We start from the raw sequence: 13455 nt of genomic DNA on the forward strand, positions 1-13455 counted from the left end.
CCGGGGGATAAGACACAGGACTGAGCATCGGGCGGTCCGGCCCCACTCCTGGGCCTCTGGGACGCTATCCTGGCCAGGTGCTGACAAGTGTGGACCATGAGATGGGGCGCAAGCCCTGGCTGGCAGGGAGAAGGCGGGTGGTGTGGGTCAGGTCCAGCGACATCCAAGGAGGAGGAGCTGGCCCAGGGCCCCAGCACCTGTCAGGACACAGGAGGGCCAGAATTGGGCAGAGCTGCAGCTGAGGGGCCAAGGAAAGGTTAGGCTGGACTGGGTATGTGAGGACCCTGACCCCATCCCCACACCAAATAAAGAGCACTCAAAAACAGCAGTTTCTCAAATTTATTAGCCTGGAGCTCCTCCCTGCCAGCCCCAGGGGCTGGTCCCTGGGCACAGTGAGCAGGACTGAGGTCAGACAGACTCAGCTCCTGGCCCTTGGCAGCACAGGACAGCTGGTCCAAGGGGTCACCAGGTGCAAAAGTCCAAATGCTGGCACTTCAGGTGTGGACGGCTCCCGGCCAGACGCAGGGTGAGGGAGGGCCTGCCGCAGTGGCTAAACAGGGCTCCGCGGTCCTCTCCTGGTGGGGGGGCGGGGTGGTCCACCACGGGGCGGGGCCGAGCCCTGCACCCACACTCCTTCCAAGGCAGCTAGGAGCAGTTCGTGATTCTGGCCAGGAACTGCTGTGCCCACCACTCGTCCAGGTCAATGGGCACGAAGTCTGTGGGCAGAGCAGAAGGCTGGGCAGTGAAGCTGCCTCCCGGATCAGTCAGTGTCTCTCCCCCGGAACTGACCACCAGCCCCTCCCCCAGACCCAATGCAGCAAGCACTAGGAAGAAGCAGGTCAAGTTCAAGTGCCCCCCCAGTCCCCTAAGGCTAGAAGCCAGCAGGGCCAGGACGGGTGGGAGGGAGTGGAGGGGACCCCCTGAGAGCAGGGGAGGGCTCACTCTGCAGCCGGGGGTTGGGGGTCTTCTCCACGTACTGCACAGGCCGTGGCCCACTAGCGCCAGCTGGACCACTGCCCAGCTGCTGCTCCACTTGCTGCCAAGCTGTGGGGAGAGGGCAGTCAGGCTGAGCCGGGCCCCTGGCATCCTGTCTCCCACCCGGGGCTTGGTGGCCACCCTGGACCCCAGCCAAGAATGGGAATGGGGAGCCCACCAGACAGTCACAGGACAGCCAGGGAGACAGTCTAGGAAGAGCCCGGCCCTCTAGGTACTTTGAATCAGGTCACAGTGGGGAGAGGAACAGGGGCCCAGGCCTCACCCTCCGGCCCTAACACTACCTTCAGAAACAAACCGGACGTTTTCCTCATGGGCCAGTGTATAGGTCTCTTGGGTTCCCTCAAGGGATGGAGATGTGGCAGCGGGCCGCCGGCCATTCACCCGATTGAACACAAGCCTTGGCCCTGGACTGTGGAGGGGGGAGGAGCCGGTCAGCAACTGTCCCAAGCCCCAAGGTGACACCTGGCAAAGCTCCAGGAGCAGCAGCAACAGGCCACCCCCCCCACCCCCCCGCCAGGCCCAGCCTGGACACTTCCTTGACCTTCGGGGTAGCTCTGTGCCGCAGCGGGGGCAGAGGAGGCCTCTCTCCTGCAGGCCCAAGCTCCCAGCAGCTCGAGTCACACCTGAAGGCCCCCGTCCAGTGTCCCAGCCCCCAGCAGGGTTCCGTGCTCAAGGCACATGGGCACTCCCGCAGGGGTCTCTCGGGCTCCCCTCCTGCCGCCTGCGTTCCCACCTCCCCAGGCCCGGCCGGGTCTCCAGCAACCCATGTTCGGACCGAAGCAACAAGCACATCACTCCCGACCCAGCCACAACTGGCCAGGAGCAACTCTTGGCCGTCTTCTCCCCCCACGGAAGCTTCTCCATCTCACCACTGCCCCGTGTGGGAGAAAGGACCCAAACAAGAAACAGCCCACCTTGGCCCTTCCCTCTTCCTGGCCGTCCCAGGATCCGTGGGGATGAGCCCCAAGTGATGTTCTGGCCAGAGAGCACTGAGTGGACGAGTTGTGACTTCAACCCCGGCCCAGCCCTGCAGGTCCCAGACAGGCAACACTCTTGCCCCCGGGGGTGGGGGGTGCTGGGTGGGGAGACGGACCCAGGCGCTGGAGCTCAGCCCGATGGGCATGGGGTATCCAGGGAGCCACTGGGCCTGCCCGGCTTGGTAATCAGCGGGGCCCAGGGCAGGGATGGGCTGCCCTTGCCAGCGGCAGCTGGCCTAGCCCTGCACACACAAAGCCCAGAACGGGGCTGTGGAGGGAGCGGGGCCGCACCTACAGCAGGAGGTGGGAGCCGGGAGTCCTGGGCTGCACGTGCCGCTCCGCCAGGCACTCGCGGTCCCGCCGGCCTGCTCGCCTTCCTGGGCTCAGGTGCCCCACCGCCGCTCGGGGGTCCTCCTTGGCTGAGAGGGGCACTAAAATAAAGAGGAGTGTCTTGAGGGGCACCGGTCCCGCCAGCTCCGGGCCAGCGAAGAAACTGTGGCGGGGGCAGGGCTCCTCCCAGGCCTGAGCTGCACTGACCAGAACCTATTAAGGTTTGTCCTCAACCTGGACGCCCCTCGCCTGCCGCCCCCACCCCCACGAGCCTGCGGACTCCAGGAAAGCGGAGGCTGGACAGCGAAGTAGGAAAACCGGAAAGGAAATTGCAGCCATGGGATGTGGCCTCCCGGGGACCAAAGCGGTGGCCCGCCCAGGGCTGAGCACAGAGCAGGTAGGCAGGCACCCACCTGACCCCCCGCCACCCCGCTGGGAGTTGGTTCCTAAGGGTGCTGCACGAGCCCTCCAGGGAAAAGGGCGCTGGCGCGCGTGTGCACCTGCGGACGAGCTGTGCCTGCTCCCGAGGATGCCGCCTCACCGGCCGCCCCGGTGTCCCCACTCAACCCACACAGGCGTCCTCATAGTCCTCTCCAACCCCACTTCCAGCCCTGGGTACTGGGCTCCAGAGGGAAGTGACCCCCCAAACTCACACCCTGCAGCTGGGCACTAGTTCCAGGACGTAACCGCACAGCTGGCGACCTCCAAGCCCACGACTCAGGAACCCAGGCCACCTCCCTGACCTCCTCGAGTGGCCTTCTGGGGGGTCACCGGGTGCCCCGGTATCATATTCCCACCCACGGATATCACCGCCCCTGTCCTCTGCTGTCTGTCTCACAATGGGAGCGAGAGCTGCTCAGAGGCACGGCCCCATGGAGGGCCGGGACCCCAGCCTGCAGAGTCAGCAAGTCAGCCGTTCTGAGCACCGGCCGCGCGCCAGACACCCCAGGCGTGGAGGAGGCGGCCGTGGCCCGGACACCCCCCGTTTCGTGGGCAGGGCAGGGTGAGGGATGCTGGATAATAAAAAGGCACGGCAGAGGAAAAAAACCGGGAAGGACGGACAGAAAGGCAGGTGGAGATCTTTTAGAGGCGGCCCTCTAAGAAGGTTCAGGAGAGGGGACAGGGAGGGCTCATGGGCAGCCCTGGCCTCCCAGCAGGGTCATTTCGAGGCCACGGGGACTGGGAAGGGGCAGCTCTGGAAGAGGTGGGGGGCCAGCCTCACCCTGGGGCACGCAGCAGGACCCCCAACCCTGTGCCACGCAGGGCTGAGGCAGGCCGAGTGTTGCACTCCCTCCGGCCAGGCTCGTCAGCACCCTCCTGACCCGGCAGGCCGCGATGTGCCCAACTGGCTGAGGGCCAGCTAAGGGCGAAGGTGAGGCCTGGGGGTATGGTAAAGGACTCTCTGCCGTCTTTCCCATCTCCCTCCACACCACTCCCCGACCCTGCTACAGGAGCACGGGACTGTGGAGAGGGAGGTGACGGGCTTCTCCAGGTGGGAGGGTCCGGGTGCCCTGCACCACTCTGCCCCCAGGTGCTCTGCCTGGGTGACCAGTCGCAGCTACACACCACACCGTGTTTACTCCTCTGGGCAGCGGAGCGGCTGTGAGGACCAAAGCTGAGGTCACAGGGCGATATTCTAACACAGCCTGGGTCCCAGGAACTGGCCCCCGAGGCCCTGCTTGCTCACTGGTCTCCCCAGGACACACTGGTGGTTAGCCCAGAATGTTTTCGTCACTAGGAAGCAGCCTCAAAATGTCAATGTGCCCCCAGCAGAAGTCCCCTTGCCCCCGCAGGAAGGGCCTCAGCCCAGAAACACCCCCACAGGTTGGCCCCTGCTGCCAGGCCCCCATCACCTGCGCCCTCACAGCTGCCTGGGGGGGGCCCTGAGTCAGCCACCCTGTTTCTCTGCGGTGCTTACCCACCGCCTAGCCCAGGAAGCCTCAGGACTTTGTGGGCTTGAAGAAAGCCCTGGGTCCAGAAAATGCACGGAATAAATGAAACCCAAGGTCCAGAGCTGACACAAAAAAGGGAAAAGCTCTGGGGCATGGGGGGATCTGACCTCCTGGTCAAGGTCATGTGGAGGCCAAACTGGCCAGGACGGGGATTCCTGTGGGGCAGGCGGTGGGCATGGCGGAAGAGCTGGTCAGGAAAGGCAGGAACTGCGGGTTGGGGCTAGGCCTGAGCATCTGTGGGAGGCCTCCAGTCCCCAGCCAGGGTGTCTGGGGTGAAAGGCAACGGGGAGCAGGGGCCTGGTAGGGCCAGAGGGAACCACGTGCACTTTCTCCCCCAGCCCGCTCTGCAAGGACGGGGCTGGCAGCCTCCCGCCCGGCCGGAGCCAGGAGGCCTCGAGGGCCCGCACCCGGGGTTATTTTGCTCCCGCCTTCCTGGGCAGCTGGCCTCAAACCTTGGACTCGCCGCCCAAGGTCGCCCGGGGCATCTGAGTCAGCCGCGTGGAGCTCCTGCGATCCCGGAGCTGGTCCGCTTCCTCCCCACTCGGGCTCCGCCAGGGTCCCACGGGGCCAGAGAGGGCGAGGGGCTCCTGCGCGTCCGGCCGGGCCCCTCCGACCCGCCAGGTGCCCGGGGAGGCGGAGAGGCCGAGGCGCCCAGGGCGGAGGCGCGGAGGCCGGAGCCGCCCGCGCGGGCGGGGTCACACGCCCCGCCCCGCGCCCGCCCCGAGCACGCGGCGGGGTCGCCGTGAACCTTCCCCAAGGTCAAGCTCCCGGTCCCGCGGCCGCCGGCGGGGCCCGCGCGTCTCACCTCGACAGGGGCCAGGGTCCCGGCGGCTGCGCCCGCGGGGGCGCTGGGGTCGGCGGCGCGGGCTGCCGGCATTTCAGGAGCTCGCCGAGCCGGCTGTCCACCTGCTGCTGCGGGGGCCCTGCGGGCACCGGGCGCGTCAGCCGCCGCCGCGCCCGGGCCGTCCCTGCGCCGACCCTCCCCCGGGCCTGCCCGCCCGCGCCCGCGCCCCGCGCCCCGCGCACCTGTGCGGCGCTGCGCGACCAGCTTGCTGGGCCCCTTGGTGATGGTGTACATGGTGCGGAGGGCCCGGCCGCCGCGCGCTCCCCGGGACGCACGCCCTGCCCTGCCCTCCGCCGGGGCTCGCACTCGGCGGGGGCCCGGGGCGCGGCCCCTTTAACGGACGGCCGGGCGCGGCGGGGAGGGGGCGGGCCGCTACACGCCCCCGGCCCTTAAAGGGCCCGCGCGTCCCGGCCGGCCTCGGGGCCCGCGGCGGAGGCGGCGCTCCGGCCCGGGCGAGGCTGGCCGCCCCCGCGTCCCACCCCACACGGCCCAAGGCCAAGGCAGAGGATGCGTCCTGCGGCCCAGCACGGTCTTCCACCGCCGGACGGCCAGGTGAGCCGCGGGGGCGGTGCGGGGGCGCTCCGTGCGGACCCTGGAAGCAAGGCTGTGCCCACTCGGTGGGGAGCTCCCGCCAAGGGGCCTGGGTGGGCCCGGGCCAGCGTGAGGGGTCATTCTTGGCCAGGGTCTTGGGACGGAGGACCCAGAGACCAGAAGTGGGTTTGGGCAGAAACTGGACTCCCTGGGAATCTCCCTTCCACCCGCGGGACAGGAATAGGGGGTGCACTCTGGTCCCTGACGAGCCTCCCTTGCCAAGGTGCACCCCCAGCTCCAGGGACGGGAGGCCCCATTCCGTCTAGGAGCCGCGTGGGGCTGGGATCTTGCCGAGAGAGAAGGTGGGCCTGTGAGGACGCCCGGTTTGCCTGTTTCATCCCCATTGGAGGGGCGCAGTTCCCTCCCCCACCCGCATGACCTGGGCGGCCTGCCGGGAATGACCCCCAGGGTTCCTTCCTGAGAATTCCACAGAAGTGCCCCTTCCTCCCAGCTGCCCGCTGCGGGGCTGGGGGCCTCACCACCTGGAGGGCTCCACCTGAGGCTCCCCTGTCCTCCCTGTGGCTGAGCTCAACCCTTAGCATCCGCCCCCAGCGAGAAATCACCCTGCAGAGTGGTCTTGGAATCTGCCCGAGGCCGAGGCCGACGGGGCTCACGCGCTGCTCCACAAATATTTGAGGATGCCCAGTCCTGCAGGCGCTGGGGCCTTGTTAGGGAGCTGCCGCCCCACGGGCCAGTAGGACTTAGCAGCGCCACGAGATTTCCTCAAGCGTCCCCCACACCTCACTTTGGGAGCAGACCTGAAGCCTCTCCACCCGGGCAGAGGGCACAATGTTGGGGGGGGCAGCACCTGTTGGGGCGTGACAGCAGGAGGAACTCCCTCCCCACCTGCTCTGTGCAGTGTCCCTTCCCAGCTGTGTGACTGCCGGAGGGAGCCAGGCCTGCTCAGGTGCTCCTAGGGAAGCTTAGGTCCCTGGGGCCCCCCTCCCCAGCTTTCTCCTCCCTCCTCTGCAGGCTGGGCTGGGCCGAGCCAGGCCAGGCCTGTGATCCTCGGAGGAGACAGGGTCCCTCCCAAGTGGGCCCCTGCCCTGCCCCCGCCGTGCACCCCTGCAGTGTCTGTCCCTTGCCCCCCCCCCCCCCAGCAGAGTCAAGGCCAGCATGGTCTCGCACACCATTGGTGCTGGCTTGCCCGGCCTTGACCTCGCTGCTCACTCACAAGCTGGGGAGACAGCACACGGTGAGGGGGGAGGACAGAGGAAGCAAGGCCCGATTGGGGGAGCATGGGCCCCAAGTGGACCCAGACGCTGCAAGTCCCTCCCTCGGGCACACTCCTCAGGCCTGCACCGACAAGGTCCCCTCCTCCTGATGGGCGGCGCATTCGCTTAAGCCACCTGCAAACCAAGGCCTGGAGGGCCTGACCAGCAAGCCCTGCCCACAGGCCTTGTTTGAGGTCAAAGGTTGGGTCCAGAAACCTCAAAGCTCTGGGGAGAAGGGCTGAGCAGAAATGATCCTGACAGCTGAGACGGGAGAAAGTGCAGGGGCAGCAGGGCGGGGGGCAGGGGTGAGGGGGAGCCCAGCCCCCAGGGTAGATGGAGGAGGAGGAAGGCCAGGTGCTGGGGGGCAGGCAGTGAAGCTCTCTGCACCTGTTGGGGGGCTGGTCTCCCCCAGAGGGGCCTTGCCAGCCTCACTGCTCCGGGGCACGCAGTGTGTGTGGGGGGGTGGGACCTGGGGACGCGGGGAGCTCAGACTTCCGGCCCCAGCCTCACCGACCTTGCCTGGAAGGCAGGTTGGCTGGGAGGCCTCTGCAGGGAGGGGCGGTCACCTTCCCTGTGGTTGGGGAGGTTGGGAACCTGTCCCCAAGCCCGTGGTGCGGGACGAAGGGGCCTCACCCACTCGCAGATAAAAGTGGCTATCAGGGTAAGACAAGGCTTTCACCTCACAGACCCCACTCGTGGTAAGAAAAGCAAACAGTAGTTTTCTCTCAAAGATTCTGAATACAATACTAAAACTTTATCTGAAAGAAGGTTTTCAGTCATCCCCAGAAATTTTCTCCATCGGAAACCTCTGCCCTCTCCAACACAGAGCGCACGATGGGCTTCTGCCTGCGCGAGGCCGCCCAGCAGACCCCCCGGAAAGGCGCTGCGGGCGCTCCTGTGTCCACTGCCCGGTGTCGGGGATGGCTTGGCCATTCCCAGACCTAAGTGCAGGGGCTTGAGTGGTGTCCCCCCAAGCTGCGTCTCCTGGGAACCTCAGAATGTGACCTTATTTGGAATAAAGGTCTCTGCAGATAGAAGTCCGGCCAGGTTTCGAGATCAGGCTGTCCTGGATTGGGACGGGCCCTGAATCCGGCCGCGTGTGTCTGTGGGAGGAAGGAGAGCCGCGTGCGACCCGGGGAGGGATTAGGTGAACGTGGAGGGAGGGCGGCCGCAGCCCCCGGCAGCTGCAAACGGTGAGAAGCCACCTTCCCGGAGGGCCTCTGGAGGGGCCAGACCGTCTTTATCTCGGACTTCCGGCCTCCAGAAGGACGGGAGGATAAACGTCTGTTGTTTGAAGTCTCGGAGTTGGGGGTCATTTGTTACAGCTGCTCTAGGAAGCCCGTGTATCAGGGCAAGTGGTGGTGTCCGAGGGGATGGGCAGGGACGTGCCCGGGGCCTGGCGAAGCGCTTGGAGGAAGGCTGCGTCCCGACCAGGCCTCCCGTCTGTCTGCGTGTGGCTTCCTCCGCAGTGGAGAGTGCATCGTCCACGTAGACGCTCACGGCCAAGGGTGGCCCGTGCTGGCCTTGCTGGCACGCGGCGGGTGGCAGGCTCTAGAGGGCTGCCCAGGAGCTGGATCCGCCTCGGGAGACAAAATCCTAGGAGGTTCCCCACCAGGCATAGGCCATGGACGGGGACAGACATGTCCAGGGCTCCGCTGTTCAGCATTCACTGCGGGTCCGGGACTCTCCCGGAGTCTGACACACAACCACGACTTTCCAGAAAATGTGTTCAAATGTGTATACACGGGCATTCACACGTGTGTGCGCACACTCACACACACTGCGGCATAAGCCACGGAGTGCAAGGGGGTGTCTCACACAGCGTCCCTCCCGGGGGACACAGGTGGCAGGTGCAAAGGCAGCAGAGAAAAGAAACATTTTCCTTAACTACCCGCAGCCCAGCCACAGGTCCTGGAAGCAGGCAGTGACCTTCCTCTAGGGCTTCAACCGCCGCGCTGTTGACTTTGCTAAGGACAAAAGGCAGTCCTGGCTGAACCGCCCTCCCCACTGCCAGGATCCTGTAAGTCTACTTTAACATATAAAAATCCCTTTGGAAGCTCCCTTTAGTCTGGGCCGTACCACCCTGAAACCCTCTCATCTCGTCTGATCTCGGAAGCTAAGCGGGGTCGGGCCTGGTTAGTACTTGGATAGAAACTCCCTTTACCCCTACCCCTGAGATACATGTTGGAGTCATCCCCAAGCACGTGGCCCACTGCGACACACACCTGAAGAGCCTCATGACTCCGGTTTTATTAGACGGTAATAAATGACCTTTCCTGACAAGAGCTAGCCCCCTCCAGGCCCTGGAAAGCTTGCTTCCAGATTCCTAGGGACTGATGCTCTCCGTAACCCCCTTCCAACATGAAAGTATGTCATAGGAGGCTCAGTGGGTTAAGCCTCTGCCTCCAGCTCAGCTCATGACCCTGGGGTCCTGGGATTGAGCCCTGCATCGGGCCTGCCCGGCAGGCCTGCTTCTCCCTCCTTCTGCCTGCTCTTCCCGACTTGTGTTCTCTCTCCGTCTGCCAAATAAAGCTTTAAAAAAAAGAGTATATAATGGACCACTCATATGACCCCGGTGCGGCTCTTTCTGCCCACGGGTCCCCTCTGTTGTGCTTTAATAAAACAGTTTTGCACCAAAGATGTCTTGGGGATTCTTCCTTGGCTGTTGGCTTCGAACCCTAACGTCTTTCCTACGCCAGCGGGCAGATAGCAACTAAGGTCACGTGCTGTTCAAGGGAAGACACGGCTGGGCAGCTTCTGAAGCTGGGCCGTCCGACCGGGAGGAAGGAGACTGGCCAGTCTGGTTCTTACAGAACACCTGGTGTAAAGGAAAATGCAACACTTGCTGCCGAGGTGTCCTACAGTTTAACTCAGTTCTGGCGCCAGCTGCTGGGCCTGAGTGCGGACCCCCTCCCCAGGCAGCGGCCAGGTCCCACGAGACCGCCCCCATGTCCAGGCTGTCACCAGCTGTAAGTCAGGGTTCCAGACCCCCTTGTCCGGCCATAATTTGCTAGAATGGCTCACAGAACTCAGGGAGACACCTTACGCCCGGTTCCTGGTTCATCGTCAAGGACAGGACAACAGCCAAGGAAGACACCCGCAGGGCGGGGTGTGGAAGGAGCTCGGAGCTTCCAGGCCCTGCCCCTCCCGGGGCCGCCCGTCCCCTGCCAGCATCCCCTGTCCCCTGCCGGCACCCCATGTGCCCGGAGGCTCCCGCACCCCTTCATTTCGGGTTCTTAGCGGGGCTCGGGGCGGATGGGCTCGTGGGTCGTGGGTCATGGGCTCGGTCTCAGCCTTCTACTCACACGTCGGGGCCCTCGGCCACCAGCCCCCCAGCTGCTCGAGCCCCCTGGCTGGTGTGAAGCCGGGCGAGGCGGACCAGGGGGACTGGTCGGGCCCCCGCGGCTGCCCCTCTCGGCCCCGCCACGGAACGGGACGGGACGCCCGGCGCAGCCGACGAACCGGGCGGCGGAGGCCCTGGGCTGGGAGCTGGGTCGCCGAGGGAAGGAAGGTGGTCGCGAGCAGGATGCCCTGGGGCTGCGGCCCGAGTGACCCCCGCCCCGGGGGCCTGTCCAGCCCCGACGGCGCGACCCCGCTCCCCACCCCGGGCGGCGAGCCCGCGCTCCCCGCCGGACCGACCCACAGCCCGGCCCCTCCACGACAGCCGCAGGCTAACGCCGGGGTCGGGGTCACCTCCCGAGCCCCGGCCGAGGGACGTCGGTGCACACCCGCGCGGCCACGGAGGGAAGCGGGCCCAATGCGGACGCGGCCCGGGGAGGCAGCCGGGGAAGCGCGCCCGGACCGCGCAGGGGAGGCTCCGGCGGGAGTCGCGGGTCCCCCGCCCCCTCACGGCGTCCGCGCCCCCGGGGCGGGCGCCCATCGCGGCCCCCGCCGCGTCCCTTAGTCCCGCTCCGTTCGCTCTCGCGCTGGGGGGAGAACGAAGCGACACCGGAGCCTCCCCCGCCCCCTTCGCGCGGACCCGCGCTCCCGGCACTCGCACCTCAACGCGCCCGCCGGCTGGGAGGCGCCGGGACCCGCCGCTCTCCCGCGCGTGCGCCGTTCTGTCCTGCGCGCGGACGCTGCGTCACAATCTCTTAAGTCTCGCGGGCACCCCATGCACCAACAGCGCCGCTGGTGTAGTGGTATCATGCAAGATTCCCATTCTTGCGACCCGGGTTCGATTCCCGGGCGGCGCAAAGCCTCGTTTTCGTTTTCTTTCCCCCCTCGCTAACGACCGTGCTTCCGACAGGAAAGAACACCGGAAACGAGGGAACACCCGCTCCGGAGCAACCCGGACCAGGCAGTGTCAGGGAACGCGAGAGTGACAAGCGCTAGGAAAATGCCGGAGCGGCCTTGGGCCCCCGGGTACTGGGCGGTCGCTCACCCGTAAGCCGGCGACCCCAACTCGAGCGACCGGTGCCCCCGCGCATTTGCCGCTCCCGGTGCGCCTCCCGCAGCTGCGGGCCCTTTAAACTCCCCGCCGGTCTCGCGGCGTCGGACTACCGCTCCCGGCGGGCCGCGCGGCGCCGGACTACCGCTCCCGGCGGGCCGCGCGGCGCCGGACTACCGTTCCCGGCGGGCCCCGCGGCGCCGGGCTACGGCTCCCGGTGGGTCTGGCGGCTGCGGACTGCGGCTCCCGGCGGCCGGCGGAGCTGCTGCGATGCTGGTGGCGGCGGCGGCCGAGCGCAACAAGGAGCCCATCCTGCGCGTGCTGCGGCAGTACATGGACCCGGCCCAGCGCGGCGTCCGCGTGCTCGAGGTGGCCTCGGGCTCGGGCCAGCACACGGCGCACTTCGCGCGGGCCTTCCCCCACGCCGAGTGGCAGCCGTCCGACGTGGACCAGCGCTGCCTGGACAGGTGCGGCGGGGCGCGGGGAAGGCGGGACCCCGGCCGCCGAGGGGCCGGAGCGGGGGCCGGCGGAGCGGGGCCCGTCCCGCTGCCCGGCTCCCCGCGACCGTGCGCTGCCCTCCTGCAGCATCTCGGCCACCACGCAGGCGCAGGGGCTGTCGAACGTGAAGGCTCCGCTGTACCTGGACGTGACCTGGGACTGGGAGCACTGGGGCGGGATCCTGCCGCAGTCGCTGGACCTGCTGCTGTGCATCAACATGATCCACATCAGCCCCTTGAGCTGCACCGAGGTCTGTGCGCGCGCGGGCGAGCCGCCCACCGGCGCCGCGGGACCGCCTCTTGGTGCGGGGCGGCGCGGGCCCCCCTCGGTGCGGGGCGGTGCGGGGCGGCGCGCCTGCCCCACAGCCCGGCGGGGGCCCTGGGGCCTCTAGCCGCGGGGGCAAGCCGCTCACTGACCCCGCGTCCTCCCTCCCCAGGGGCTCTTCCGAGCAGCCGGACATCTGCTCAAACCCAAGGCGCTGCTCATCACCTATGGGGTGAGTGCTCCCGTGGCCCGGCCTCCCCTGGCAGCGCGGTCCTGTTCCCCGCCAGGGCCGGCTGTGTCCTACTTTCCGCACTCCCTTCTCTCGGCCGTATTTTTAGTTGCCTTGTCCGCTGACTACCCGCCGTCGTTAAGCGGCACCCAGAGTCTTCCTTCTTGAGCACGCTCCCTGTCGCCTGCCAGTCTCCCTGCAACCCCCCGCTCACCAGCTGGTTCTCAGCTGTCCCCCATCTTGGGGGCAGGGAGGGGTGCGTCCTTACATTCTCTGGGTGCCAGCGTGCAAGACTGCCTGTGCGTCGCCGGAGGCATGGCTGACCCCTGTCTGTGGGTGGCGGGCAGAGCCGTGTCCCCCTCTCCGCAGCCGTATGCCATCAATGGGAAGATCACTCCGCAGAGTAACGTGGATTTTGATCTAACTCTTAGATGCAGGTCAGAGCTGGCTGGGGGAGGGCGGCTGGCTGGGGGGAGGGGCGGCTGGGCGACCACCCCAGCCACAACTCCACCTTCTTGTCCCCCTCTGCCTCACTGCAGGAACCCTGAGTGGGGGCTGCGGGACACAGCCCTCCTAGAGGACCTGGGCCAAGCCAGTGGCCTGCTGCTGGAGAGGATGGTACGTGGGAAGGGCTGGGGACACAGGGGACTTCCCTGGGGACCAGGTCACGCTCCAGCCAACCCCTCTCCCCTAGGTGGACATGCCGGCCAACAACAAGTGCCTGATATTCCGGAAAGAGTAACTCTTCTGCTCTCGCATGTCTGTGTCTCCACCGAGACCCCTTCTGGACCAAACCCAGATGCCAGCCCCTGCCTCCCTGGGCTGGGCCATGAGGACTGGCCTGGCCCACTCCGGGGCCTCTTGGCTGATGGCCACAGGGCTGCTTAGAACCTGGGAATAAAGTGTTTTCTGCTGCTCACTGCTGGGGTCTCCCATGCCACCCATCACTCCTGGTGGCGCTCAGGGGGCAGGCTGTGTCTTCAAGGGGTCTGCCCTAGTGACAGAAGGGTCTGGCCTGTGGGGTCAAGGCTTGGGGGCCTCCTGGACTGTGCTGCTCTGCTGAGGGCACAGGGGAGGGAGGGAGGACTCGGGCCCTGTGGGTTGAGCCGGCTGCCGAGTTTCCCCGCAGCAGGAGCAGGTGCCCGCCTCAGGCTGGTCACGGCTCGCGCT

The 13455-nt window shown here is 66.8% G+C and overlaps 3 protein-coding genes and 1 non-coding gene across 7 annotated transcripts; 2 read left to right on the forward strand and 2 right to left on the reverse strand.

Annotated features, from left to right (window-relative positions):
* Positions 1 to 325: 325 nt before the first annotated feature.
* On the reverse strand, positions 326 to 5442 carry MCRIP2 (MAPK regulated corepressor interacting protein 2). Of its 3 annotated transcripts, none has more exons than XM_045993796.1 (5): positions 5282 to 5442; positions 5061 to 5178; positions 1278 to 1405; positions 943 to 1044; positions 326 to 716 (listed from the first exon to the last, which is right to left on the reverse strand). In XM_045993796.1, exons 1-5 carry the CDS (start codon positions 5331 to 5333, stop codon positions 646 to 648), a joined length of 471 nt encoding a protein of 156 aa, XP_045849752.1. In that variant the 5' UTR covers positions 5334 to 5442; the 3' UTR covers positions 326 to 645. The 3 variants fall into 3 exon arrangements, with proteins under 3 accessions (XP_045849752.1, XP_045849753.1, XP_045849751.1); XM_045993797.1 differs by lacking the exon at positions 5061 to 5178 and adding an exon at positions 2269 to 2404 and having other exon boundaries at positions 978 to 1044; positions 5282 to 5426; XM_045993795.1 differs by lacking the exon at positions 5061 to 5178 and adding an exon at positions 2269 to 2404 and having other exon boundaries at positions 5282 to 5422.
* Positions 5443 to 9475: 4033 nt separating this feature from the next.
* On the reverse strand, positions 9476 to 10929 carry LOC123934016 (translation initiation factor IF-2-like). Its single transcript, XM_045993871.1, has 2 exons — positions 10703 to 10929; positions 9476 to 10660 (listed from the first exon to the last, which is right to left on the reverse strand). Exons 1-2 carry the CDS (start codon positions 10782 to 10784, stop codon positions 10206 to 10208), a joined length of 537 nt encoding a protein of 178 aa, XP_045849827.1. The 5' UTR covers positions 10785 to 10929; the 3' UTR covers positions 9476 to 10205.
* Positions 10930 to 11029: 100 nt separating this feature from the next.
* TRNAG-CCC lies at positions 11030 to 11100 on the forward strand. The gene has a single exon. It is a non-coding gene; the product is annotated as a tRNA-Gly (tRNA).
* Positions 11101 to 11477: 377 nt separating this feature from the next.
* On the forward strand, positions 11478 to 13204 carry METTL26 (methyltransferase like 26). 2 transcript variants are annotated; one of them, XM_045993633.1, is made up of 6 exons: positions 11482 to 11761; positions 11880 to 12042; positions 12229 to 12288; positions 12655 to 12722; positions 12825 to 12903; positions 12980 to 13204. In XM_045993633.1, the coding sequence occupies exons 1-6, from the start codon at positions 11565 to 11567 to the stop codon at positions 13025 to 13027; spliced, it is 615 nt and encodes a 204-aa protein (XP_045849589.1). In that variant the 5' UTR covers positions 11482 to 11564; the 3' UTR covers positions 13028 to 13204. The 2 variants fall into 2 exon arrangements, with proteins under 2 accessions (XP_045849590.1, XP_045849589.1); XM_045993634.1 differs by lacking the exon at positions 11880 to 12042 and having other exon boundaries at positions 11478 to 11761; positions 12633 to 12722.
* The last annotated feature ends 251 nt before the right edge of the window (positions 13205 to 13455 follow it).

Source organism: Meles meles, chromosome 21 (assembly GCF_922984935.1).
Source record: "Meles meles chromosome 21, mMelMel3.1 paternal haplotype, whole genome shotgun sequence".
Classification (NCBI taxonomy): domain Eukaryota; kingdom Metazoa; phylum Chordata; class Mammalia; order Carnivora; family Mustelidae; genus Meles; species Meles meles.